Genomic DNA, 23,125 nt, shown 5'->3' with positions numbered 1-23,125 from the left:
ACCAATTGAATCACTTCACCTCTTCTCATGTTTGTTGTACGAGGCAAAGTAAGTGTAACGTGCCCTGTACCGAACCCCCAGTAAATTTTCAGGAGGCATAATCATATAAATAAGTGTAAGTACGTGAAAAGAGGTGTGAATTAGGTAAAACGAAAACAAATGATATATGTTTGCAATGCGTTACCGCCTTCTATCCCAAGTCGTTGTGTACATGTTTAGCTCGCTTGGTTTCCCCCATTCTTTTTATTTGTCAACGAAACTCGCAGATTTGTGCACTTACATTACAACTGCTAGGTTTTTCCCCATAGTGATTGCACGTAGGAGACGCGCATATACATCGGCATACTATTGCACCTTCTACGATAAAGTGAAGAATGCTTCGTCGGTCGTACTCCCGTCTTGGCCACCAACTCATTAAGGAGCCATTGGGTCATGAGCAAACTACTTTCGCCCGCGGCCAGCGTACGATGGCAAATACGCTTAAGGGCTTTTACGCCCTTTGTGCATTTTCGGCTGTTGGATGCGTCTTCGCTTCGTACTCCCTGGTGACTGGAATGAACCGCGTCTACCCGTGCGTGAATAGCAAGGGAACATTGTCGAAGGACAATTCCCCGTTCCTGTGGTGGAAGTACTAAGATGTATGAACAGCAGTGCGGCTCCGTAGTTCAGGGACAGAAGACGATATGGGCGTAGCGACCAGTATATTCCAAGGGAAGGGCAAATCGCATATTCAGTAGGTTTTTTTTGTTTCTTTGTGAAGTATCGCTTGTTTGGGAAATACTTGCTCCCTCTTGGAAACTAGCGTAGTACGAGGTTGAGGGTCATATGCCCCCCCCCCGGGGCATCATTTTTCTTCCTGTAGTGAAAGGTGACAGTGGCACCCCATTCAGGCTTGTGCATACGTGTTCATGTGCTTTCGTGTTGCATATCTTCGCGACGTTGCTTCATCGCCTTTGCTTTGCTTTAATTTTGTTTATTTCCTATTTGCACCCAAAGAGCGGGTGCTTTCGCAACCGTGAGGGGCAGTGAGGGTTAAGGAGCGAATGCCTCCCCGCAGCGCGAGGCCATTAAGGAAAACAGGTAGCAAGATCATCCGACCGAGGCCGGTTCCACCGCGGGATGTATACGTAAAGGCATGTGTGGAATCCCGTATAAACCCGAACAGTGGTATGCTTGATATCCTCTCCCAGTACACTGCGTGCACGGTAATTGAGAGTATTGATGTTAGCTCCAACTACCTGGGGGACAAGGGGGCTCTTCCTCTGTTCGCTGTTGTGGAGCGGTGCCAAAATCTGAAGGAGCTCAACCTTGCCGAAAATGGCCTTCGTAACAATGCCATTCGGGCTTTATGCATTACACTGGTGAAGCACCCGACGCTCGAGCGTCTCAATGTTTCTGACAATTACATCAGCGAAGGTGCTGCGGTTAGTCTTTATGCTCTTTTAGAGGATAACCCTAGAGTGTGTTCCTTGGTTATTGATAACACAAAGATTGATGTAAAGTGGCGAGTAAAGCTTCGTGACCTTGCTCAAGCGAACGCCGAAGCGTTGGAGAAACTGAGGGCAGCGAGCCTGCAAGAAAGTTAGAGGACACCCATGTATGTGACTTCACTCACCGAATGAATGGTGCTGCGAAATTCAACGTTTTTTCTCCCAGAAGGTGGAATGACGTGGGTTTGGCTTTTTTTGACGGTCCCTCAGGGATTTCCTCTTTGCTGCTTTCCACTCTCGTGCAAATCATTCCTCTTTGTTTCCTCTTTTATTTTTTTCAGTGATGTTGCTACCAAAGAAGGTTAGATTGGGCAAACCTGTTGCAGTGGCACACGAGAAAATATTTGATTTTCTACTTCGTGTCAATGAAGAGCGAAACATAAACGCCACTCTGCGCGTTGCTGGTGGCTGGGTGCGTGATTCCCTACTCGGATTGCACTCGCAAGATATCGACATCGCTATTGAATCAGCTACCACAAGACACGTCTCTGGTGAACTCTTCGCGCGTGAAGTCGCCTCCCACCAGGAAGCGCTTGGGATGACAGCACGAACAGTCAGCGTGATTCGTGTGAACCCCGAACTATCGAAGCACATTGAAACAGCAACAGTGTGTGTGTATGATACCCCAATAGAGTTCTGCGCACTTAGGCACGATGAGTACACCAGGTCGGATTCACGCATTCCGGTTGTCCGACCAGCTACCACAGTAGAGGATGCCTTACGGCGTGATTACACCGTCAATGCGCTCTTCTATAATCTCCATACTAAGGAAGTGGAGGACTACACTACAGGGTTGGAGGATTTGGACCGCCGCATTCTTCGCTGCCCATTGGACCCGAAGGAAACACTCACTGATGATCCCCTACGATTGCTCCGCGGCGTTCGATTCGTCGGTCAGTTAGGTGAGTTGGGGTTTGTGTTGGATGAGTCAATTTTTCGTTGTGTAGACAAAGAGTTATTGAAAAAGGTGACCTTGAAGGTTTCAAGGGAACGTGTGGGGAAAGAGTTGGTGAAAATGCTTTCAGGACCATTCGCAGAGAAGTGCATTGAAACACTTCACGAACTAAACCTCCTTCGGGAGGTCATTTTAGTGGAGCTTTATCTCAAAAGCAGTAAAAAGGGATGTATTACTGCCGAGGTGGAGCGAACGGAACACCTGGCCTACAACGGTGAGGCGGGCTCTACTGGCCTTGAGTGCCTCTTGTCATTGAACCGAACATTGGCCCCCCTTTTCTCAAGGAGTGGTTCGAAAGTGCAACTTTCACCAGATTCACCGGACAAGCTGATTGCAATGATTTTCATTAGCTGTTTGGGCTTTTATCGGGGAGTTTCTCAAAGCCAGATTGAGGACCGCCTGTACGCTTTATGTGTAAACGGATTGAAACTGCCAGTGTCGTCCTACAACACCGTTCGGCGGATGATAGAGTGTTATAACACTCTAAAGAGGGAGGGACTGAATGTATGTGAAATTTCCGACGGCGAAGTTACAACGGCAGCGAAGCTCGCGATATTTAAGGGATTAAACGACCTTAATGACAAGAAGACAATTCCATCAGCATTTAACATAGTCTTTGCAGCCTTTATCCTTGTTGAGCATCGTTGTGATCTACTGGCCGGCGGTGACGTTGAGGGTTCGGGGTGTGTTGTTGACCGCCTGCTGTTGGCTCTAGAGCAGGTACCCGGACTCCTTGACGCCTTCTCACGGCCGCTGCCTCTGAGGGGAAACGAACTGGCAAAACTGGTTCCACTTGAACCACCGCAAATAGGGCCTGCGCTTCTCGCCCTGCGTCAGTACCTCATGTTGCATCCTCAGGCTTCGAAGGATAATATGATTCATTGGTTAAGACAGGGAGGTTCCTCCTAACCTCTTGCAGCTTCGTGTGTGTGTGTGTGTGTGTGTGTGTGTGTTAAATAGTGGGTTGGGTGGCAAACACGAAAGTGAAGTAATCGTGTAATCCGCAGTTATCATTGGCCACCCTTTTAATTTTGTCGTTCCGTTCTTAATGAACGTATACATGCGCCTACATTTGCTTTTTCCCCATTTCTTTCTGTCAGACTCTTCTCCCATTCACACGTAGAAGTGTACACAACCGGTGCAAGGCTTTCATCTGGATTTTATTTATTTATTTTTAAAACGAAGTCGACACCCATCGTACTTACTTTGGTTCGTTACTCTTCTTCCTTTGGAAGAAACGAAAATGAATGTGGTAGCGCTCTCACCCTCCGCAGCCATGTGCATGGGCACTGGAAAAAAGCCGGGCCGCACACGAATCATCGACTGTTTCAGAAAGCAAGGGGAGGAGCTTTACGTCCTGTTTCTCGATGAAAAAGTTGCCGAGCTGCGCTTTTGGCGCGAGAAAAAAGGGGTCGTGGCTTTACACGGTGCAGGAAAGTACGTCACTCGTGTTGTGGACGCGGCATGTGACAGCCTCTACACGATTGTGTTTTTCCATCACGACAAGGGACGGCAACTTGGACTCGCAATGATGGAACACAGTGTGCCAAAGCCGACACACCTTGTCGGTTCTCCTAAGGATTATAGCGAAGACTTCGAGACTATTGTCGCGCCTTTGCTACCGGCTGATGATAAAGGTAAAAGATTTACCTCACAACTTCATATCCATCGATCGTGTCTCAAGCAGACGACATCTGGTCTTGTGGTTGTTGCGCTGCTGACCGCCCCCATGGGTGATATGCATGTGATAATTGGGTCCCTTGAAGGAAAACTATGGCGGCGCTTCAGGTTGGAAGAAGCATTCGGTGTACCCAACTGCATATGCATTCAAAGCGAGCGTGTGGTATCGGTCGCGAGATGTTCCGTTGGGTCCCCCGCGAGCGTGACGAGCGCTGTGTCAGCGCCGACAGTTGAATTGGCGCTTTCGGTGTTCGATCAGACGTATATGGACGGTGACAGCAGCAATAAAAAAACTGTGCATGGCGGAGGTCCGCCGCGGTCTGCAGCTGCACCATTTTGTGTTACAATGCAGGAAATCATATTTTCCCTGAACGATCGTGATGCAACACTTCACACGCGTTACCAGAGTCAGATCTTCCGTGTGCCAGAGGGCGAAGTCAGTGATTACGCCCATCCACGCTGCCAATTATATGTTGACAAGCAGCAGCTACGTTACGCTGCTTTTGTTTCCGTTGGTGGCCACAGCTACGTCACACACCTGCGGCGCTCCCCGCTGAATATGGATATGATGGCCAGCTGCACAAGGCTTAGCATTTCTGGCATTCCGCGTGGCGTGATGTGGTTAAGTTTACCACACCCAACAGGGCAAGAAAGTGGCAGCGTTGACTTAGTTGTTTTGCTTTCCCAGGATTACCGACTATACGCTTCCGAAATGTTTGGTGGTGCTTTTGCTGTATTTGCAGATGATAATCGAACCAATAACACAGTGCCGTTCTGCCTCCCTTCGAAATTGCGTGGTGATACTTCCCTCTACAGCGAAGGATTTGCGTGCGCAACACATCTCCTTCAGGTCTCAAAAAGCGAATTCGTGTGCACTAATGGCATTCTAAGCGTGGGACTGAGGGTTACGGGTCTTTCCGTGGGTGAGGACATACCGCGTGACGTTTTTAGTTTTCTTTCCAGTGGTGAAGGAGGGCCTGAGCGACGCGCTGTTTCACTTGCTCGTTGCCTTCAGTTCATTGACGAACTTGCGGAGGAAGATGAGATAGGTGTCCTGCAGGCAGTGTTTCAAAAGTTGCTTCCAATGCTGCAGTGCGCAGGTTCCACGCAGAGTGAAGCGTTTTTGGTTCAGCGTGTGTTTCAGGGGATTTTGGCCGCAGCTCCACCCCAGGAGGTGGAGGACTGGAGGTTGCTGTGGAACGTTGCGTTGCTTGTTCAGAAGATGTTGGCGAAGCGCGGTCGTGACAACACGGTGGTTTATACCGACCACTTTTTCATCAGTCTTCTGGATTGCTATGCACAATGCCAGGGTACGGAGGAAGAGAAGGAACGAGCAACGGAAAGGCTTTTGAGTGTCGTATCCGATGAGCTGAAGTTAACCTGGAAGAGTTTCGCGAGGAAGCTTGACGATGAGGTACTCTTTGTACTGGATAATTTGGCGGAGCGCATCGCACTTCCACTCGCTGAGGAATGTGTGCGACGAATGGTTTCAGTGACTATCATGTCTGACGGAACGCATGTTGTCTCCGCGAGAGCAAACACTTCTCACATTATACACGCGCTTGGGGTCGTTCTTCTCGCCTCGTGTTTGGACGTGGATGTTTTTGTGGACATCAACGAGGTTGGTCAGCTACGGTGCTGCACGAGCCGGACCGCAAGCACCGCTGTGTTGGTCTCGCCGTCAGTCACAAATGAGTCGGAACTGTTCGATTATACACTTGCGCTTTCTGCAGACCTTCTCTGTGTTTCTGCACCCGACACTCAGCAAACACCCCCCTGCGCCGCTGCATTACTGGCTATGCTCTCGGCGCGACGTTACCACGCCATGTTCACGTTCGTGCAGGTGTTCGCGCTTCCCATGACGCAGCAGATGGTGGAGCTTGGATCACTCAATGACAACACATCTCTGCTTGCGGATTGTGCAGCTTCAGTGTCTCTAACAGAAGCAGAGCTTTTCAGACGGATACTGTCCGGCACCACGCCTTCACATATTATGCAGGTGCTGTGCAATGGCTCAGTAAACGACGACAATTTCAACACGAGTCTATGGCAGTGTATGGGGGATGTTCTCAGCGGCGAGCTGCGGGCGCTCATAATCGCTGCTGTGCTGCACGCAATGACAGACCGTGTAATAGCAGCGCAAAATAATTACTCTGCAAGCGTGATGGCTGCTCTCCTCCTCGACGAAGTAAAGGACCCGCTCCGAGATGTATCTGTGGGAACCTGTCGCGAGAGATTGCGAATTCTGTTGTTGAAGCTCGAGAAATTGTGGGCCGCCGTTGAGGTATGGTCACCGTACAAAGTAGGGGATGTCGCTGCCTGCTTGGTCTCCGCCAACGCGGCGCAACATGACGCAGGGTCAGGCTTCATGCAGGCATCTTCCGGCGGATCAGTTGTGTCTCGCACATTTGTTCTGTGTTTCCGCCTATTAGGCCTCGTCAGTTTTTCGTACCAATCGGAGGACAAAGTTACTGAACTTTTGCAGGATCTTGAGGACGCTAGTTCAGTCGTCCATGCTTGCAAAGAATTGTTACACATTATTAACGGTCTTAAGGGGACGTCACTGCCTGTAGAAGCACTGCAGTGGCGGTGCGTGGACGTGGCTAAGAAGTCAGTGGAAACCTGCACTCGTAACTGTGGACTGGCCACCCTCTTGTTGGAGATGTTGGAGTTGTCTGGCGTCAGAAGCACAACGGTTGCGTCACTTAGTCGGTATCAACACGGTGTGGTGGACTCTTTGACCAAAATACAGCAATCTGACGGTGAGGGCCCTCATTGTCAGCGACCCCTGGAACCACTTGGGAGGTATGAGGTGGCAACCGCCCGTTCTGGCAACATGAAGGGGACAGACTACTTTATCTGGTCGAGGGGTGGTGGTGCCGATGTACCCGACTGGCCGGGAAGTCACGACCTGGAGTCTCGTCGGCGTTTAGTGAATACCGATTGGGTGGATGCAGTATGGCCACTCGAACGCACCGTGGAGGCGCACACGGAGTGTGTTGAACATACCCGCAAGCGGATCTTCAGTTGTTGCGATAGTGGTTCGGAACCTGCAGACGAACTTTCTCCCCAGCTTGGCGCCGCTCTCTTTCAGCAACTTTGCACCATCTCACCACCCGTACGTGTGCACGCATTGATGCCGTCAAAGACAACTGAACCCGTGCTGCAGGGGCCCCCTTCAAAGGAATCTTTGTCAGATGCCCCCGCAGCTATTCGTTCGCCTGCTTCCGTGGCCCAGCCCGCCTTACCAGCAGCAAGTGCAGAGCCCCTAACACCCCAGAAACTGACACCACAGAATGAAGAGCGTTTGATAACGGATTTATCTACCGCTTCCTCACTGTCGCGGCAGACGCGAGTTGAAGTAAAGCCCTCATCTTCACAGTTGTATGCTGCCGCTCCTGTGCGGTCTACGGTTCCGGCGTTGTTTACCCCGGATTACGTTGCGTGGTGGGAGGCCGATGGTGCGGCTAACGTGGATGCAGGCAGTCGCCCCTCCAGCAGAGCCGTGAGACAGGACCTGAACACTTTAGCGGAGAGCAATACTTCATACACGACACTGACGACTGAGCCGTCGGCACGGCACGTGGACGTTGACGAACGGAGCATACTGAATACTCGTCACTCACATCATCGGTGCAAAAGACATTCTGGACAGCGATACCGCTGTGCTAAACACAGGACATGTGATATTTGTGGATCACGCGGCGTGTCACCCTCGGTTTATCACGCAGTGTTACCGCGGAAACGATTAGTGTATCCATTAAATCCTTCGGCAGACGAAGGGGGCCGGGCCATTCGATTACTGAAATTCGAAAGTACGCTTGAACCGCCACCCTTGCCATCAAGTATGGCTGACTCTTTCCCGAAACAGACTGCAGGAAGACGTTTGGATCTTGAAGATGGACGGATTAGGGCGCCACCACAGCTCTTGTCGCTTCGATCTAAACCCCGTGTTCCCCATGTGACCTTATTTGCATTAGGGAAAATAAACACGGCGTGTGATCAAACATTGGACAATGTTAGCAGCTCCAGACGTCTTGCCGGACTGCCGCAGTTCAGCGCACCTTCAGCTTCCCTGGCGGCTCCACAATCTTTGTTGCCACCGCCTGTGCCGCCGAGCGACGTGTTTGTCAGACCACCTTCGCTCCTAACTCTTCACGTACCCACGGCCGTGTCGGCGTCTCCTTCACCCTCTGTAGTGAATGGAAAGCGGGTACAGTGCGTTGTGTCATCTTGCACGCAGGAACACGAGGATAAGCGCATTATGGATGATGAAATGTTGGTCCCCGAAACGACTCTCTTTGCTACTGAATCAGCTGAAGGGCCCAAAGTAAGCGCAGTTACCACCGGCCAGATCATGGAGCTACCCACCCAGGGCCCTACGGTGGCGGCTCCTTCTTCAGGGGTGCCACCTCCGCTTCACAACGTTGCAGATTCAGCGAACGCTTTACCTGGAAAAGAGGTGATGGTGGGATTGGCAGGCACTACTCCTGTGGGAACTGGCGATGTCGCTCCGTCACCGGCGCCATTGCCAACTTCTGTTTCGAAACAGGCGATACTCACACCATCAGAGGCGGTTGCATTTAACCGCTATGTGGACGAGATCAAGATGAGAGGCCCCGGTGCCCTAGGAACTTCCGCTGGTGCGGTATTGGTCCCTGTACCTGTGACGGTCACCGCAAATATGGCGGTCCCGGAATGTGTTCCTGCTCCGGCACCAATGCATCCGTCAGCTCCCGCTTCCTCACTTGGGCAAGCGCCATCTACGACAGCGGGCGGGGCAATGTGTGTCCCATTGGGGGTGCCAAGTACAGAAGTTAAGCGCGACAACGAAATCTTAGATGTCGTGAGAGAGATGCTCGTCAAACACGAAGAAATACAGGCAACCAACTTCCAAGCTCTAATGGAAGCGGTTCGGTCTAAACCTCAAGAGTTCTCATCTTACCCAAGGGCTGAGGTTGCGTCAGATGAACGATCGCAGGTGGGGCTGAGCGCAATCGAGCAAGCCCAGCTTCTTCGCCATACAATTCAGCAAAAGGATCGCCTCCTAGAAATGAACCAGGAGCTTTTGGACATCCATTCACGGGCACAGCTCCTTGCTGCTGCTGCACCTGTTGTGCAAGCACCGCGCTACACCGCTATGTGTGTAGGGCAACCCGTGAAGGTAGAGAATGATACGATGCCATTGCAACCTGCACCACCACCAGTGGTTACCTTGCCGCTGCAGAGCGATACCGTTTCTGCGCAAGAGAAACGAGCGGTGGAGAGTCCCGCAATTACTCAAACCGACCCAAGCTCCGGTGCAAAGGAAAATGAGGATTCTGTGGCCAGATCGTTTCCGGCACCGATTGGCACAGTATCAGCCAGCACATATCCAGTGTCACGTGGCATCCCTTCAACGCAGACTATGGACCTTACCTTTTCCAGTCTGAATCAAATGAACGCTGAGTTGCTCCGTGCAAACACCACTGCTGAGGATATGGAGCGAGCTATCCAACAGTCGCGCACTCTACTTCAGAAGCAGTCATCGCTGCAGTTTGCCCACGCGTCCGCTGTTGAGGGATCTGCAATGCTAGATGTAGCGCGAAGCCGAACGGCGGCTCTTGAGCAGCAGCTGATTACCTTGAACGCGCCATCCTTCTGGAGAATAGAAAGTACGCAGCGGAATGACGAGCAACCAACCTGTCGAGAGCAGCCAAGTGTGTGTACGAATGCTTCGTCAACTGCCGAGGGCTACATAACTGATGAGGTAAATGGAACGACATCGGGGTCGCCTTCCCCTACGCGGTTCCGATTCACGAACGAAACCACTACAGAGGCTGAGTGGTTGGGCTCGGGCCAGCAGAGGGGATCACTGGTGACGCGGCCAAGTCCACAAAAGCAATATCAACAGACCGCTGAATACACATTCGACGCGCAAGCAGGAAGTGATCTAGCGCCCAGTGCGTCGCCACTGGCCGTCTCCGGGTCCCCCGTTTCGGTCCTAACCGTGGTGCCGACCCGCGAGGTGTACCCTTCAGACGTGCCGACGTGGCATGAGCACAAGAGGGCCGGTGCAGTTTCTCACACTGTGGCTACACCCTTACTGGCATTAGATTCTTGCCTCCTTCAGTGCCAACCGAGGAAAAGTTCTACGGTCCCTAGCGTAGTGGCCGACTTGTCACAGTTGTACGGCTCGGCGCCCTCTCGACCCTCAGAAAAACCAAAATCAAAGTCCGTTAGTCCAGCCAAGAGACGTGTGGGGATCGCAAGTGGGCGACCAACCAACAAACCCGTTCCAGAGAGGTTCAACATGTACGCTGCAGTAACTGCGATCAAGAAGACACCAAATCGCCGCACTGCGTCTGCCAAGCGAACGATCACTCCCACCAACCGACCCCCCTGGCTTGGGACGGGTCCCGCGCCAGCTTCCTCAGGGCATGTGTTGAAAGCTGGCGGCGCAAATGCCCGTTACTCTCGCAGGGAGCGCGAGCGGCTTGATACCCTGGCCCTACACACGTCGAAGCGCCTGGCGGAGCTTCAAAAAGCTCTTTCATAGATAACCATAGATAAATAGAGTATACTACACTGCATCTAAAACGTGTGCTTGCGTGCGTGCGTCCATACATACTTGTTTTTACAGTTAAGCGACGACCACTACTTTAACGCTAACGTTTGTGTTTACCGTTGTTACACATATTTTGTTGTTTTCCATTTTTGATGGAAAATATGGGGGACTGGAGAGGGCTCTCTTGCTGAAGCCTTTCACTCCCCACTCCCTTTATTCGTCCAGGAGGGGCATCTGAACGTTGTTGGTTTGCCGAACAAGCGCTATGCTCCCTTCCAACTTGTTTTTCACTTTGTTGGTTTCCTTCTCGTTTTTTCCTTCTCTTTTGTTACTCGGCTCATTTTCATTCATCCTGGACCTTGCACTGCCGTAGCAGTCCTGTTGGAGGATGAGGTGAACGTCACGAGTCGTGGGCAGGGAAGGTGTTATAAAGAGTGTGCAAAAATTAGCAGAAGAAATTATGACAATATGACACTTCTTATTTGTTTTCTTACCTTGTTTATTAACTCTTTCAGTCATGGGGGTATTGTCGTATTAAGCTTTGACAAGGCGGCAACCATTGACCCTGATGTACAGAGCAATCGGGGTTTGGCAACTTGTTTCTCACATATATCATCACAAGGTCCCGTAGCACCGAACAGCGTGAAGGGAAAAGGGGTGCTGAACTTTTGCTTCCTGACCCGTTCCCTGACTGCAAACATTGTGCCATTGTGTTGGTCTTTTGATCACCCTGCTCTTGTTCTCCATCGTTACAATTATTTTCAACAGGTTAGCAGTTGTGTTTCATAAGGATTTAAAGGGGGTCAAATGTACAGCCAACCTTTTACTCAAAACAGTCTGTACGGCGCTCCTAATATGATGCCCTATCAGAACATGATGCCGCCTCAGGTGTCCCAGCATGGGAACCCTGGAATGATGCAGAACTACGGTAACCCTGGCCAAGGCAGGGGTGGTTTTGACGCTCAAAAGCAACCACAGCAGCTACAGATCGGTCGTCAGATGGTGCAGCGCCCGCCGCGGACTCGCAATAACGAAATAGGGGAGGTGAGCCGTGTCATTCATATGCGTAATATAACGCCCAACGTGACTCAGTTGAGCATACAAAACCTTGTGCAGAATTTTGGAAATATCAAGCACATTGTGATGCTTCGGCAGATGAACCAGGCGCTCGTAGAGATGGAATCCACCAAGAGCGCTCAGCAACTGGTAGATTTTTTCCGAGAGGCCGGGTACGCTGAGATTGACGGCCGCCGTGTATACATTCGGTACAGCAATCACCAGGAGCTCACCGCCACGCAGCACACAAGCAAAACGCTGCTGGTGTCTATGTTCAATACCCAATACGATGTCTCTGCTGCCACGTCTATCACCCCCATGATTGTTTATCAGATCTTCTGCAACTATGGTGCCGTGCAGAAAATTGTCGTCCTACCCAAGAACGAGTCCAGCCAGCGTAACCACAACCGCGTGCAGGCGTTGGTGCAGTTTGACAGTAAGGCGACTGCGGAGAACGTAAAGAACATCCTGCAAGGCCAACCGGTGACCATCGGTGAGACGGTGACCTTTACTCTTGATATTCAGTTCTCGCGGATGGATAACATCAAGACGAGCAACCCCGCCATATCGTTAGTGGTGAACGAGGACGGCGTGCCACAGCCCCCGCAGCCACAACCGCCTCAGCCCCCACAGCAGCAGCAGCAGCAGCAGCCGCAGCAACAGCCGCCGCCGCCGCCCCAACAACAGCAAATGCAAGGAAACGTGTATCCTGGCATTACACAGCAGTGGAGTTAAACTTACCAATGTACGTACGAGCGAGACTGGTGTAAAGCGGAAGTAGACGGAAGTGAGCGAGTGTACGAATATAAAAGAATCTGATGGAGGGTAAAACAGTAAGGGAAGAACGAGAAGTGAAGGCAGAGAGAAGAAAATGAAATGTGATACAAGGGGACGGGAGAAATAGAGACCAACAGAAAACAAAGTCTATCGAGGGAGAAAAGGAGGACGGAACAGAGTAATGAATTAATGAAGACTTATATAAGATTAAGTGAGAGAAGAATCCCAAATTTAAAAATGTGAGAAAACAAAAAAATAAGTGCGAGAAAAAAACAAAAAAAATATGGTTAAAAGTGAGTCAGGAGAGATGAAGTAAAAAAGATGCTGTGAGATATATGAAAGAGCGGTAGATTTACTCTTATAATCAAAGGAAGCGACTCGGAAAAAGGAGAGACGAATATATATATATATATATATAGGAGAAGAACTATTAATGTAACGCGATGCGATATGAATCGTTGAAAAAAACAACAACAACAACAACAAAGAAGAACGCCAAATAAGAATAGGTAGAAATCAAAATGAAAGACTGTCAGAAAAAGGAGAAAGACAAGTAAGCGAATCAACATACATAAAAATAATAATAATAATATATATATATATATATTTATTTACATATATACGTATATATATATATATGTATGGTATGGAGGAATACATGTATCTAACGGAGTTGCGATGTGTTGAGACGAGAGAAAGAGGGAGAGAGGTGGGGTGTGTGTAGAAGGGAGGGAAGAGGTGCGGGGATGGAGAAGCGCGTTGGGACGAATCACACAAAAAATAATTATTATAATAAGTAAAAAATAATTAAAGGTAAAAAAGAAAAAAAATGAAAATGAGAGAAGCCAAAACGAATATCACATAAGTGTGAAATCTAGTACCGTACTGCTTTCTCTTTGTTTTATTTTTTTTTTCTTTCGGTTCTTCATTTTTTCTCTTTTCTCTTCTCTCTTTCTACCCTTTTGTCACTCAAAGCTCTTCTCATGTCCGGATCCGCGCGTTACTCCATTCGAGCTCTCTTTCCATCTTTTGTTTTTGTTTTGTTGTTTCCCTTCACCCACTTCTCATTTCTTCTCTCCCTCCCTCTTCCTTCTTTTCATACTTTGGCTTCATTTGCTTTGGCTTTTCTCCCTCCTGGCTGCGTTGCGACCCTCCGCGTGCCGGTGAAACAATGAAAAGAGAAGGAATCAGAGAGAAAAAAAAAAGAGAGAAGAAAAGGAGGTGAAACTCAATGTGTGTGTCTGTGTGTGGGGAGAGGGGAAAGGCGAGCAGTGGAGAAATTTCATATAAAAGAAAAGAAAGAAAGCAAAAACGAAAACAAGCAAACTGTGGGAGAACATTTCGGGAACCAGGGCAAAACTGTCAGTACACGGCAACATGTTGTAGTGTGCGGAATGTGTTTGAGGAAAGTAAGAAGGAAAAGACAAAAGAAAAAAAAGAAAAATAGACAAATAAATAAACAGACAAATGGGGTGAATCAACAATATATATGAAATGAGAGCGGTACGTGGTTCATAACACAAAGAATATGAGAGACGCAACAGTGGTATGAGAAGGACTATCGTGTAGGGGCTATAGGTAAAAGGAAGGAAGGGATGAGGAAAAGGAGGCGAAGCGTGTGTGAATTCAAGAATGACAGGGTAAGAGTTCATATTTATTATTTTTATGTTTATAGATGGGTAGGGAAATGCAAAGCGAGAGGAAAAAAAAAACAAAATGTACTTACCGTGTGTGTGTGTGTGTGTGTGTGTGCGTATGTCAGGAACAAGCACTTCTCTTCTTAATCGCTCTTCCAGACACTCTTTTGATTTCTTTATTTTTGTTGTGTTTTTTGTTGTGATCCCTCCTTTCCTCCGACCCAACTTTCAGAGGATGGGTGGAATGTGGGGACGGTTCAGTCGGGTAATTTCATACCATGAAATAGGGAAATAATGGGGCTCAATTTCCGCCCCTTTGACCCGAGAGTTGAGTGTCAGGGAGAAGGGAGAAGGGCATCATGCGGACACGCCACATCATTGTTGCTCTTGTCATCAACACTAATAAAAACAGAAGGGGGAAAAAAGAGGAAGGATAAGAGAAAGGAAGCTTAAAAAAAAAAAAAGCAGAATGTGAGAAAAGTAATAAATATGATTATCCGCAAGAGGATGTTCAGTGGGGTGCAGGGAGATATAAGCGGCGGTGCCCTTTTGGGAGGAAAGTGAGGGGTGTTTGCTTGTGGTAAATCTGCACGAGGCTTGTGGGTTTCGTTTGCGTGGTGAGTGGGCCCTTACGAATACTTGAGTGACTTACTGTCGCTGGCCGCTGGGTTGTTCCTTATTTCCAAAACCTGTTGTCGTACTTTCTGCATTCCTACTTTTTTTTCTCTTCTCATTTATTTTTCTTCTTGTTCTGATTTGCCGTTTATTCTGTGGACCACTGAAAAGTTGCGGGCGCACGAGAGTGACAAGATGTTATGTGAAGAAGGAGAAGGAGGAGGGGCTGTAACTGATGAACGAGGGTGAAATGTGACACTTGGTTCGTTCGCGCACTTTGTTGTAATTTTTTTTCTTCACCCTCCTTTCTTTCTTTCTTTTATTTGTGTTTTTTTTTTTTGAAAGGGGGATTGTTCTTACTGTTTTTCTTTGTCGCTTCCCTCCTTCTACCTTCCAACCCCTGAAAGATGCCGGCAGCGTTATGCATATATATATATATATATGCATATGTATTACTTTATATATATTTATATATATTAAAACAAAAAAGTAAAGGGGAACCCGAAGCCTCGAAGGAGGTGTTGGGTTTATGTTTGTAAGCAGCTGTACGAATATTTTCGTTGTTATTATTAATCCCTCCACTTCTCGATACCTCCTTCCCCTGTTCGCTGCTTCGATAGCAGTCCTTCCCATCACTCGATCTTATTTTTCGTTCTCTTCCTTTTCATCTGTGCGTTTGTGTATCTGCCCTTGCCGCTCCTTTTGTGCGTTCGCGTGCATGTGTTTGTGTACTAACTTTTTTCTTTTCCTCCCATCTCTTTCTTTCCTTGAAAACCGTATCTTCAACGACTTCTTGTTTTGGTCACCACGAACCCGTATGCGTTGGCACGAAAACAAATGGATGTAATTTTTAAGCTACGCATACGCATACGCTTTTTCTTTTTTTTTTTTGCGACTGTTTTTCAATTTCATTAACGACACCACTCTTCCCAGATTTACAATGCCTGACTACAGCCGCGTCCCCTCTACGTTGATGCAGTTCTTAATGCATAACCAACCAAAGGGCAGCCGTGGGGCGTTCACATTACTCATGATGGCGATTCAAACGTCCGTAAAAGTGATTGAGATGAACATCCGCAGCGCAGGTGCGCAAGGTCTCTTTGGTCATCTTAATGATGGACGGGCCAACGCCACGGGTGACGCGCAGGCGAAGTTAGACGTGGTTGCAAATAACGCCTTCAAGGCTTATCTGATGTCCTCTGCCAGCGTGTCTTTCATGGGGAGTGAGGAGGACGAGTCAATTGTGGTAGTCAGTTCCGGACAGCAGGGCGACTACGTTGTATTCTTTGACCCTCTGGACGGCAGCAGTAATATCGACGCAAACATATCTATTGGCTCAGTGTGGGGCATCTGGTGCCTACCGAAGGGAACGAAAGTGCGAACTACAAAAGACGCTCTTAAGGTGCTCCCGCGCCTCTCAGGAAGATACCTCGTTTCCTCAGGTTATGCCATGTACGGTACCGCTACCAACCTTGTTATTACCACTGGCAGTGGTGTAAACGGCTTTACGCTTGACACGACTGTTGGTGAGTTCATCCACACCCATCCAAACATCACACTTCCACAATCACGACCCATTTACAGTGTGAACGAAGGTAACCTCCGTCACTGGGACGCGTGGTTCAAGCAATATTTGCATCATATCAAAAACGAAGGAGAAAAGGCGTACACCGCTCGCTATATTGGTTCTATGGTTGCGGACATCCACCGGACCCTGTTATATGGCGGGATCTTCTGCTACCCGGGGGATAAGAAGAAACCAGGAGGGAAGTTACGGCTCATGTATGAGGCTGCACCCATGGCGTTCCTTATTGAACAAGCAGGTGGCTTGGCGTTGACGGGCGACGGGCGGTTGCTTGATGTCGTTCCGAAGGAAATTCACCAGCGTGCTCCCGTTTTTATGGGTAGCAGGCGTGAAGTGGAGCTGTGTATGTCTTTCAAACAAAAGTACAATGATCGTGGGGGAGTCCAAAGGGAGAGGAGCAAGCTTTAAGCCAATGGTTGCTTCGATGCGTGTGGAAAGGGTACAGGTTTTTTTAAAAAAAAGTTTAGGAGCTGGAAACACGATACCTGTATGAGAAGGTGGCGCATCTATTGACAGGAGTGACCCCCATAATTATCACCAGTGTTGTTATCTTTCACTTTACACCAACTAATTAGTAGAGACTGCGGGTGTGTGTGTGTGTGTGTGCTTCCTTTCTCCACCCCTCAGCTGTACAGAGAATAATATGGAAGAAAATGTAATTGAATATGTAAACGCGAACGGAATAACGGTGGAGGAAAAGGGAAATGTTTGTGTATTTAACGTGAGCGGGAAATGCGAGATGCGTCTTCATCTCAATGTTTTTCCTTTGCTTTTTTTCTTTCCTTTAAATGCGTGCTGGTTGCAATGTTTTTTTCTTTTTTTCAGGGAGGGGGTTGGATGTGTCGGTGTCTAACTGGTTACTATGTGGCTCTTTCTCATCTTTGTTGTTGTTTGGAGGCTTCATTTGCAAACGGAAATTTTGGGCCGCGAAGTTGATTCCGTGCCGCGGCACCGAAACCTCTCGGAAGGTCCTTACCTTCTCTGTACCTTCCAGTGGCATCCGGTGCTACAGATGTACTGCACTTCCCTTTTTCCCCTCCTCTAACTCTTTGCGGGCGCTATGCAAAAGAAGTCCCATGTCAGTGCTGAGGTTCTGGCAAGTGGGTAGGCGACGGCGCTTCATTAGTCCGTTCACGCGGCTCAAGGCCTGGTGGATGGGTATCGAAGATGCCAGTTTGCTCGCTCGCTACGGTGAGGATGGACCGTTCCGTTCTGTGTGGATAAAATGGCGTGGTACAATCATCGTGGCTACCTGCACTGCCGTGATGTTTGGTCGAATGGGCGAAACAAGCCGAAGCAACGATATATTAGATAATATTGAGCTCAATCGCCAGCGGTACTACAAACGGGAGTTCGCGCCAGAGTATGTTCCCAATGCACCAGAAGCGGTGTATGATGGTCCCAAAGGTTACTCGTACCGTGACGAGGTGTCAGGGATTATGGTGAATGCTGATGGGAAGCTCACATCAGATCTCACGCGTGAGGAGCGACGCGCACGGCTGGAGCAAAGTGAAATATCTTCAGGGATGTTGGAGGCGGCTCGGAGACTCCGAGAAAGTCCCAGATATCAGAGGAATGATTCTTAGGCCCATTGTACAACTTCGCTTGCTGTGAGGCGATTTTTGTTGTTGTTGTTTTTTTTTTTTTGCTGAGGGCCGGGTCATTGTTGGTTGTGTGGCATAGTGAAGTGACGGAAGGGGTTAAAGAAAAAAAACCTTCTCAACTCCCTCTGATCGTGGTGTGTATGCCTGTTTTTTTTTTTTAAACCATCAAACGTGGATACAGCTTTTTCACCCACTCATTCCTCCTTTGTTGTTGTTTTGTTGGGAGGTTGTGGGGTAGATTCCAAGGAACCCGTGCAGAATGGAGGGGTCATTTAAGGAATTCGAATTGCCACCTCAACACCGCTGCAGGACTGCATGGACTTCCAACGCAGAAAGGGCTCGAGGCGAGGTGGAGGCGACATTTGTTTCCACAGTGAACAAATCCAGGACGAATTCTAAAGGCGTGGCACCTCGCTGCTCAGATGTCAGAACGTCGGTGTCCAGGTCGCACAGTTCAGGTCTTTCCAATAATTCCCGCGTATATGCACCTCATACAAAACATAGTGGCGCGCGCGGAGCCTTTTCACTGCCTGGAGACGTCACCCAACCGCCCCCTGTTGAGGCCAGGCGGCGCACTCAAACAAAACTTGGAAACGGAATTCGGTTGCGTGTTGCAGGTAGAAAACCCACTGAGAGGGACATGAATAGTAGGGACGAGCAAAACATGGTAACGACACCCAGGTTGAACACTGATGCAGGAAGCGTGTCGGGCAGTGACGGAACGAGCAGTAGTCCTTCGTTAGAGAGAATTAGTGATTATGGTTGCAATGGAAGTGGACCTGTTTGCAGTTCGCTTAGATCGGGTGTGGTTCAATGTGTGGAAGAAGAAGCATTTGCAGATGAGGATAGAGCCAGCACCCCCGAGCCGTCCAGGTATAAGCGACTTACGATAGAAGAGCGGCTTCGCATTATTGAGGAGAAACGCGACAAACGACTTGAGAGGGCACGCCAGAAGTTTGTTGCCTTGCGTGCAACAGTCGTGGCTCCACGGCCCCACACCCTGACGCGCGTCCGTATGGGGAACTTCAAGGCTGTCGGTTTTTATGAAAGCCGAAGGACTTACGAGGGAAACTCACCTCATCTTGCCCTCGAGGATAAACCAGTGGCTCGTTCCTGTAGTGTTCCCTTACAACGCAAATCCACTGGTGTTTCTTCAGGAAATTTCGGAGGGGCTCCCACGTCGCCGCGCGCACCGGACTCGCACGAAGTGCGACGCCATGAATTCCTTAGTGGGGAACGATGTGATGATGGCGATGATAATGAAAGCAGCGGGTCCGCCCTTTCTATTGATAGAGATGATTGAACCTTTTGTCTCGTCACCACCTTTCTACGAGAACATCAAGGGTATTGTATGCTGGACTAAAGAGTAAAAAAAAAAATTAGTGTTTGTTTTGAATTGTTTTTTATTTTTGGCAATATATTCTTTTTATGTACTTTTCCTGTTCTTGTTAACGTACTGTGCGGCTAGTTGAACGACATGAACTATTGAGTCCATTGGTTTGGGTTGCCTACGTGGTCGCTCACGCCGTTGTGTGCTTTCATGTGCGTATACGTATATATACACATGTGTGTGTGTGTGTGTTTTTGCATTATTCATCTGTTGATGTGTTTTGCTATTCCTGATCCGTCAGCTGCACCTTGTGGCTCATTTCCTCTCTTTAAGCCTTTTTACTTAACCAACTTATTGTAGTATGGAAGTAAGGGCAAGGGTTCACCCACTTGAAGTGATTTTGAGCATTGAATGCGGCGGGTATCAGGAAATGTTTTGTGCGGCTCTGCGTCCCATTGGAGGGCAGAACTGATGCCGACGGTGTTGTGCGCGCCACATCGCCTCGGCTCAGGTGCACGAACAAGTGTAGACGACGAGAAGGAAATCGAGAAGGACCGGGAGGCCCTTCGTAAGTACTCCGTCTTTGCGGGTATGACCGTATTGTGCGCAGCCACGTTGTGGTACGGGTCTGAGAAAGCGAAGAAACGGTACTTTGGTTCTCAAGGAAGTGCAAGAGTTAGCGTTGAAACGCGAGGGCGCCCGGCCCTCGGTGGGCCGTTTGTTCTTGTGAATACAGATGGCGAACCTGTCTCCCAAGCGGAGTTCTTGGGATCCTGGGCATTCTTTTACTTTGGCTTTACACACTGCCCAGAAATATGCCCTGTTGAATTGAATCGCATGTCTAAAGTTATCGATGCTGTGCGAACGAAGCGCCCTAATCAGAAAATCGTGCCGCTATTCGTTTCTTGTGACCCGAGGCGGGATTCCCTGGAGGCGATTGCAGAATACCTCAGTGTCTTTCATGAGAGCTTTGTTGGACTTGTAGGGACCCCAAAGCAGGTGAGCGATGCCTGCAAATCTTACCGTATTTACTACTCGCTTCCGAGCGAGGAGGCTGCAGAGCAGAATGACTACCTCATTGACCATAGCATCGCCATATTTCTCTTCGACCCTAAGGGCCGGTTTGTGGACTTCTTTGGGAGCCGCTATGACGAGAATGAAATAACCGAGCGTGTCTTGGGTTACATGGATCAGCTGGAACGAGATCCGGAGTGGACAAACTGGTGAGGCTAGGTGTTATTCACGTTCGATCTGAGAAACTTTATCGACACTGTAGTATATTAATGGATGCAACTGTTCATCATTATCATACGCATATTACGTATGGGTGTTTACGCGTCACGTTTATCTCTTCCTACATGTCTGTTTGTTGTCCCTTTAGCTTTTTCCTTTTGTTTGCCGCGCTTTTGAGCGTAGGAATTTTGGGTGCCTTACGTGATGATGTATATTTAAAATATACCTGTGGCGCCTCTTGTTAAACAGTCAAATGACTTTAACCATGCACATGCATATTCATAAATATTTACTTCCACTTTTTGCTACCTCGTCCATGCACCAAGGAGGAAAAGGGTACTCCCGTAGTTCACGCTGATAAGCGTTCACCTCTTTTCACGAATCCACACGCAAGTCACCTTCCACATGGTTGTACGTACTTTAACTGGCAATAATACGCCCGAAGCAGTCCAATCGGAAAACGGCGCGGACGATTTTGGACGTCGTGCGGTGGGTTTGGTGGCCTCTGAGCCCATCACTTGTTTTGGTGTGTCGCCGCCGGTTCCTGGTCGTACCGACTCGCCCAGCCGAGTGCTCCTTAGACACGAGCGAATGGTTGGAAGGGGGAATCTTTCTAATGCTTTGCGTGAAGAGAGTGGTCCGCTATCGGAGGTGCTGAACATTAACGCCCATCATCGCTCGCAGGGGAAATCCCCCGCACCGCGGTGTCCCCTTAGAACAACGGACACCCCGGCTCACTGCGAGCGTGAGCCGGTTGCGGGCCCCGTGGGTCGATTGGGGCTAGACGTTGCTCATCAGTCATGCCACGGTGAGCATGACCCTTCCGCGTCAGGAGGAGAATTCAATTCGGAAGTGGACTTATCCACCGTGCCCCGTAGCGAATACGAGCGTGTTGAGCGTGAGCGGCGCCGCTACGTCAAGATGTATGAGCATCAGAAGACTCTTTACGAGGAGATGTCGGCGCGACAGGTGGAAACTTACAGGGAACTACAAGAAAAGATTATCGAGGTGGTGGCCCTCTCCACTCGTAACGAGGAGAATAAGCGACTAATACGGCAGCTGAAATGCGAAATGTCCGACAACCGAGCGCGAATGATGGCCGTTCAAAACCGTGCATTGGAGGAAACCAAGCTGGAGAAAAGTGCCAAGGAGCAGTATGAGCTGCAGCTGCGCGAGAACGCCGAAAAACACAACTCTCTGATGGAGCAACAGAAGACCAAGATAGCGGGTCTTGAAAGTCTTCTGAAGGATATAACAGCCTTGAAGGGGGAGAGTGAGCAACTTCAAGTTTTCCAACTCGACGCACTGCTGAAAGCGGCTTACGCAAAGAACAGTGCTCTCTTTGGTGATATGTTGCGGCAAGGGAAGCAAATTGATATGCTTTTCCGTGACAAGGCATCACTTGAGCAACAGCTGGAGCAGGAGCGCCGGGAAAAGCGCGAGCTGGAAGAGCAATGGGCAGAGGAGCGGTACCGTGTCCTGGACCAGATGGCACGGTGTACCGCGCAGATTGCGGAGCAGCAGCGTTCTATCCTCGGTTTGCGACAGACGCTGTCACGCGGGACCGCTTCTACCGGGATAGGTTCATGGGAAGTTGAACACAGTAATCAGGAATATTGTGACGACGGAACGGACAGCACCAGTAGCGGTTCTTCAGACTCGAGTTCGGATGACTGTGTGGACCCCTGTAATGAACTTGCTGAGACTCACGACGATCCCTACGCCATTGGCGGTAACCGTGAGGTGAAAAGGGTCCTAATGTCAACAGATGAAGTGCTTGGTTCGACATCGCCGCAGAAAAGCAGGAAAGATCGAGTTATCTGGGACCGGGTTTGAATTCTTGGGTCAACGTAACGGAGCGCATTCCTGCCTTCCCCCGTTTCCCTCCCTCTGTCTTCGGTTCTGCAGCGAGAGTGGGAAGCATGTGTGGGCTTTCGTTCGGCATATTAGTTGTACTTTCGTTAAAGGTGATGGAAAAGGAGGGAGTGCGATATCAGCAATCTTCGTTTGTCTATGTGTGCTGTTTGAACTGCACACTATGGTGAAGGACTTTTTCCTTTTATTTGTTGTGTGGCGTCGACATGTGAAAGCGCTGGGGAAACCGTGGTGTATCGAAGGAAGAGGGCAGGAAAAAAAAAAGAGAAGTACCTTCATTCTCTTCCCTTTGGGACATTTTTCATCTTTGTAACTCGTTGTTTGTACAAATCTGTTGTTTTGGGCAGAAAGCAAATGGAAAAATAGCGAATTGGAGTGGGAAACGTACCGAAGTGTTGTCAAAACGTGCTTTCTGGGCTGTTGACAAAAAATACTTAACCCCCCCCCCCCAAAAAAAAAAAGAAAAAGAAGGAAAAGAGAAAGTAGCTGAGGGTAATAAGTTAATGTATATGTCTATACACCGCTGTTCAGTTTTGTCTTTTTATTTGTCTGTTCATGTTCCAGTGTATTTAACTTATTCTCATGGGAAGGTGAATGGATGTGAGTCCTTCATGCGCAGCGCCGCAACTGGAGCTTCTTTTTCTTCTTGTGAAGCACGTACCACAGTTGTTCCATTTTCAGTGGTTAGACTGGAGTAGATCGTATCTTGAGTAGTGCTGCGAACGACTTTGCTTATCCTTC

At 49.0% G+C, this 23,125-nt stretch overlaps 12 protein-coding genes across 12 annotated transcripts; 10 read left to right on the top strand and 2 right to left on the bottom strand.

The window, feature by feature from the left end:
- Positions 1 to 1,043: 1,043 nt before the first annotated feature.
- Positions 1,044 to 1,586, top strand: TbgDal_IX4880 (hypothetical protein, conserved; the record flags this gene model as incomplete). The annotated part of the gene is made up of 1 exon (XM_011778376.1): positions 1,044 to 1,586. One exon carries the CDS (start codon positions 1,044 to 1,046, stop codon positions 1,584 to 1,586), a length of 543 nt encoding a protein of 180 aa, XP_011776678.1.
- A 187-nt stretch (positions 1,587 to 1,773) lies between these two features.
- TbgDal_IX4870 (tRNA nucleotidyltransferase, putative) lies at positions 1,774 to 3,354 on the top strand (the record flags this gene model as incomplete). The annotated part of the gene is made up of 1 exon (XM_011778375.1): positions 1,774 to 3,354. One exon carries the CDS (start codon positions 1,774 to 1,776, stop codon positions 3,352 to 3,354), a length of 1,581 nt encoding a protein of 526 aa, XP_011776677.1.
- Positions 3,355 to 3,688: 334 nt separating this feature from the next.
- On the top strand, positions 3,689 to 10,663 carry TbgDal_IX4860 (hypothetical protein, conserved; the record flags this gene model as incomplete). Its single annotated transcript, XM_011778374.1, has 1 exon — positions 3,689 to 10,663. One exon carries the CDS (start codon positions 3,689 to 3,691, stop codon positions 10,661 to 10,663), a length of 6,975 nt encoding a protein of 2,324 aa, XP_011776676.1.
- Positions 10,664 to 11,140: 477 nt separating this feature from the next.
- Positions 11,141 to 11,461, top strand: TbgDal_IX4850 (conserved hypothetical protein, unlikely; the record flags this gene model as incomplete). Its single annotated transcript, XM_011778373.1, has 1 exon — positions 11,141 to 11,461. One exon carries the CDS (start codon positions 11,141 to 11,143, stop codon positions 11,459 to 11,461), a length of 321 nt encoding a protein of 106 aa, XP_011776675.1.
- Positions 11,462 to 11,479: 18 nt separating this feature from the next.
- On the top strand, positions 11,480 to 12,463 carry TbgDal_IX4840 (DRBD4; the record flags this gene model as incomplete). The annotated part of the gene is made up of 1 exon (XM_011778372.1): positions 11,480 to 12,463. One exon carries the CDS (start codon positions 11,480 to 11,482, stop codon positions 12,461 to 12,463), a length of 984 nt encoding a protein of 327 aa, XP_011776674.1.
- Positions 12,464 to 13,692: 1,229 nt separating this feature from the next.
- Positions 13,693 to 14,157, bottom strand: TbgDal_IX4830 (hypothetical protein, unlikely; the record flags this gene model as incomplete). The annotated part of the gene is made up of 1 exon (XM_011778371.1): positions 13,693 to 14,157. The coding sequence occupies one exon, from the start codon at positions 14,155 to 14,157 to the stop codon at positions 13,693 to 13,695; it is 465 nt and encodes a 154-aa protein (XP_011776673.1).
- A 798-nt stretch (positions 14,158 to 14,955) lies between these two features.
- TbgDal_IX4820 (hypothetical protein, unlikely) lies at positions 14,956 to 15,390 on the bottom strand (the record flags this gene model as incomplete). Its single annotated transcript, XM_011778370.1, has 1 exon — positions 14,956 to 15,390. The coding sequence occupies one exon, from the start codon at positions 15,388 to 15,390 to the stop codon at positions 14,956 to 14,958; it is 435 nt and encodes a 144-aa protein (XP_011776672.1).
- Positions 15,391 to 15,697: 307 nt separating this feature from the next.
- TbgDal_IX4810 (fructose-1,6-bisphosphate, cytosolic, putative) lies at positions 15,698 to 16,750 on the top strand (the record flags this gene model as incomplete). The annotated part of the gene is made up of 1 exon (XM_011778369.1): positions 15,698 to 16,750. One exon carries the CDS (start codon positions 15,698 to 15,700, stop codon positions 16,748 to 16,750), a length of 1,053 nt encoding a protein of 350 aa, XP_011776671.1.
- A 380-nt stretch (positions 16,751 to 17,130) lies between these two features.
- On the top strand, positions 17,131 to 17,928 carry TbgDal_IX4800 (hypothetical protein, conserved; the record flags this gene model as incomplete). Its single annotated transcript, XM_011778368.1, has 1 exon — positions 17,131 to 17,928. The coding sequence occupies one exon, from the start codon at positions 17,131 to 17,133 to the stop codon at positions 17,926 to 17,928; it is 798 nt and encodes a 265-aa protein (XP_011776670.1).
- A 277-nt stretch (positions 17,929 to 18,205) lies between these two features.
- Positions 18,206 to 19,249, top strand: TbgDal_IX4790 (hypothetical protein, conserved; the record flags this gene model as incomplete). The annotated part of the gene is made up of 1 exon (XM_011778367.1): positions 18,206 to 19,249. One exon carries the CDS (start codon positions 18,206 to 18,208, stop codon positions 19,247 to 19,249), a length of 1,044 nt encoding a protein of 347 aa, XP_011776669.1.
- Positions 19,250 to 19,687: 438 nt separating this feature from the next.
- TbgDal_IX4780 (cytochrome c oxidase assembly factor, putative) lies at positions 19,688 to 20,503 on the top strand (the record flags this gene model as incomplete). The annotated part of the gene is made up of 1 exon (XM_011778366.1): positions 19,688 to 20,503. One exon carries the CDS (start codon positions 19,688 to 19,690, stop codon positions 20,501 to 20,503), a length of 816 nt encoding a protein of 271 aa, XP_011776668.1.
- A 411-nt stretch (positions 20,504 to 20,914) lies between these two features.
- On the top strand, positions 20,915 to 22,345 carry TbgDal_IX4770 (hypothetical protein, conserved; the record flags this gene model as incomplete). The annotated part of the gene is made up of 1 exon (XM_011778365.1): positions 20,915 to 22,345. One exon carries the CDS (start codon positions 20,915 to 20,917, stop codon positions 22,343 to 22,345), a length of 1,431 nt encoding a protein of 476 aa, XP_011776667.1.
- Positions 22,346 to 23,125: the final 780 nt, after the last annotated feature.

The sequence above is a fragment of the Trypanosoma brucei genome, chromosome 9, assembly GCF_000210295.1.
Source record: "Trypanosoma brucei gambiense DAL972 chromosome 9, complete sequence".
NCBI classification, from domain to species: domain Eukaryota; phylum Euglenozoa; class Kinetoplastea; order Trypanosomatida; family Trypanosomatidae; genus Trypanosoma; species Trypanosoma brucei.
Note: the sequence above shows the minus strand (reverse complement) of the source record. Positions and strands in the feature narration are given on the sequence as shown.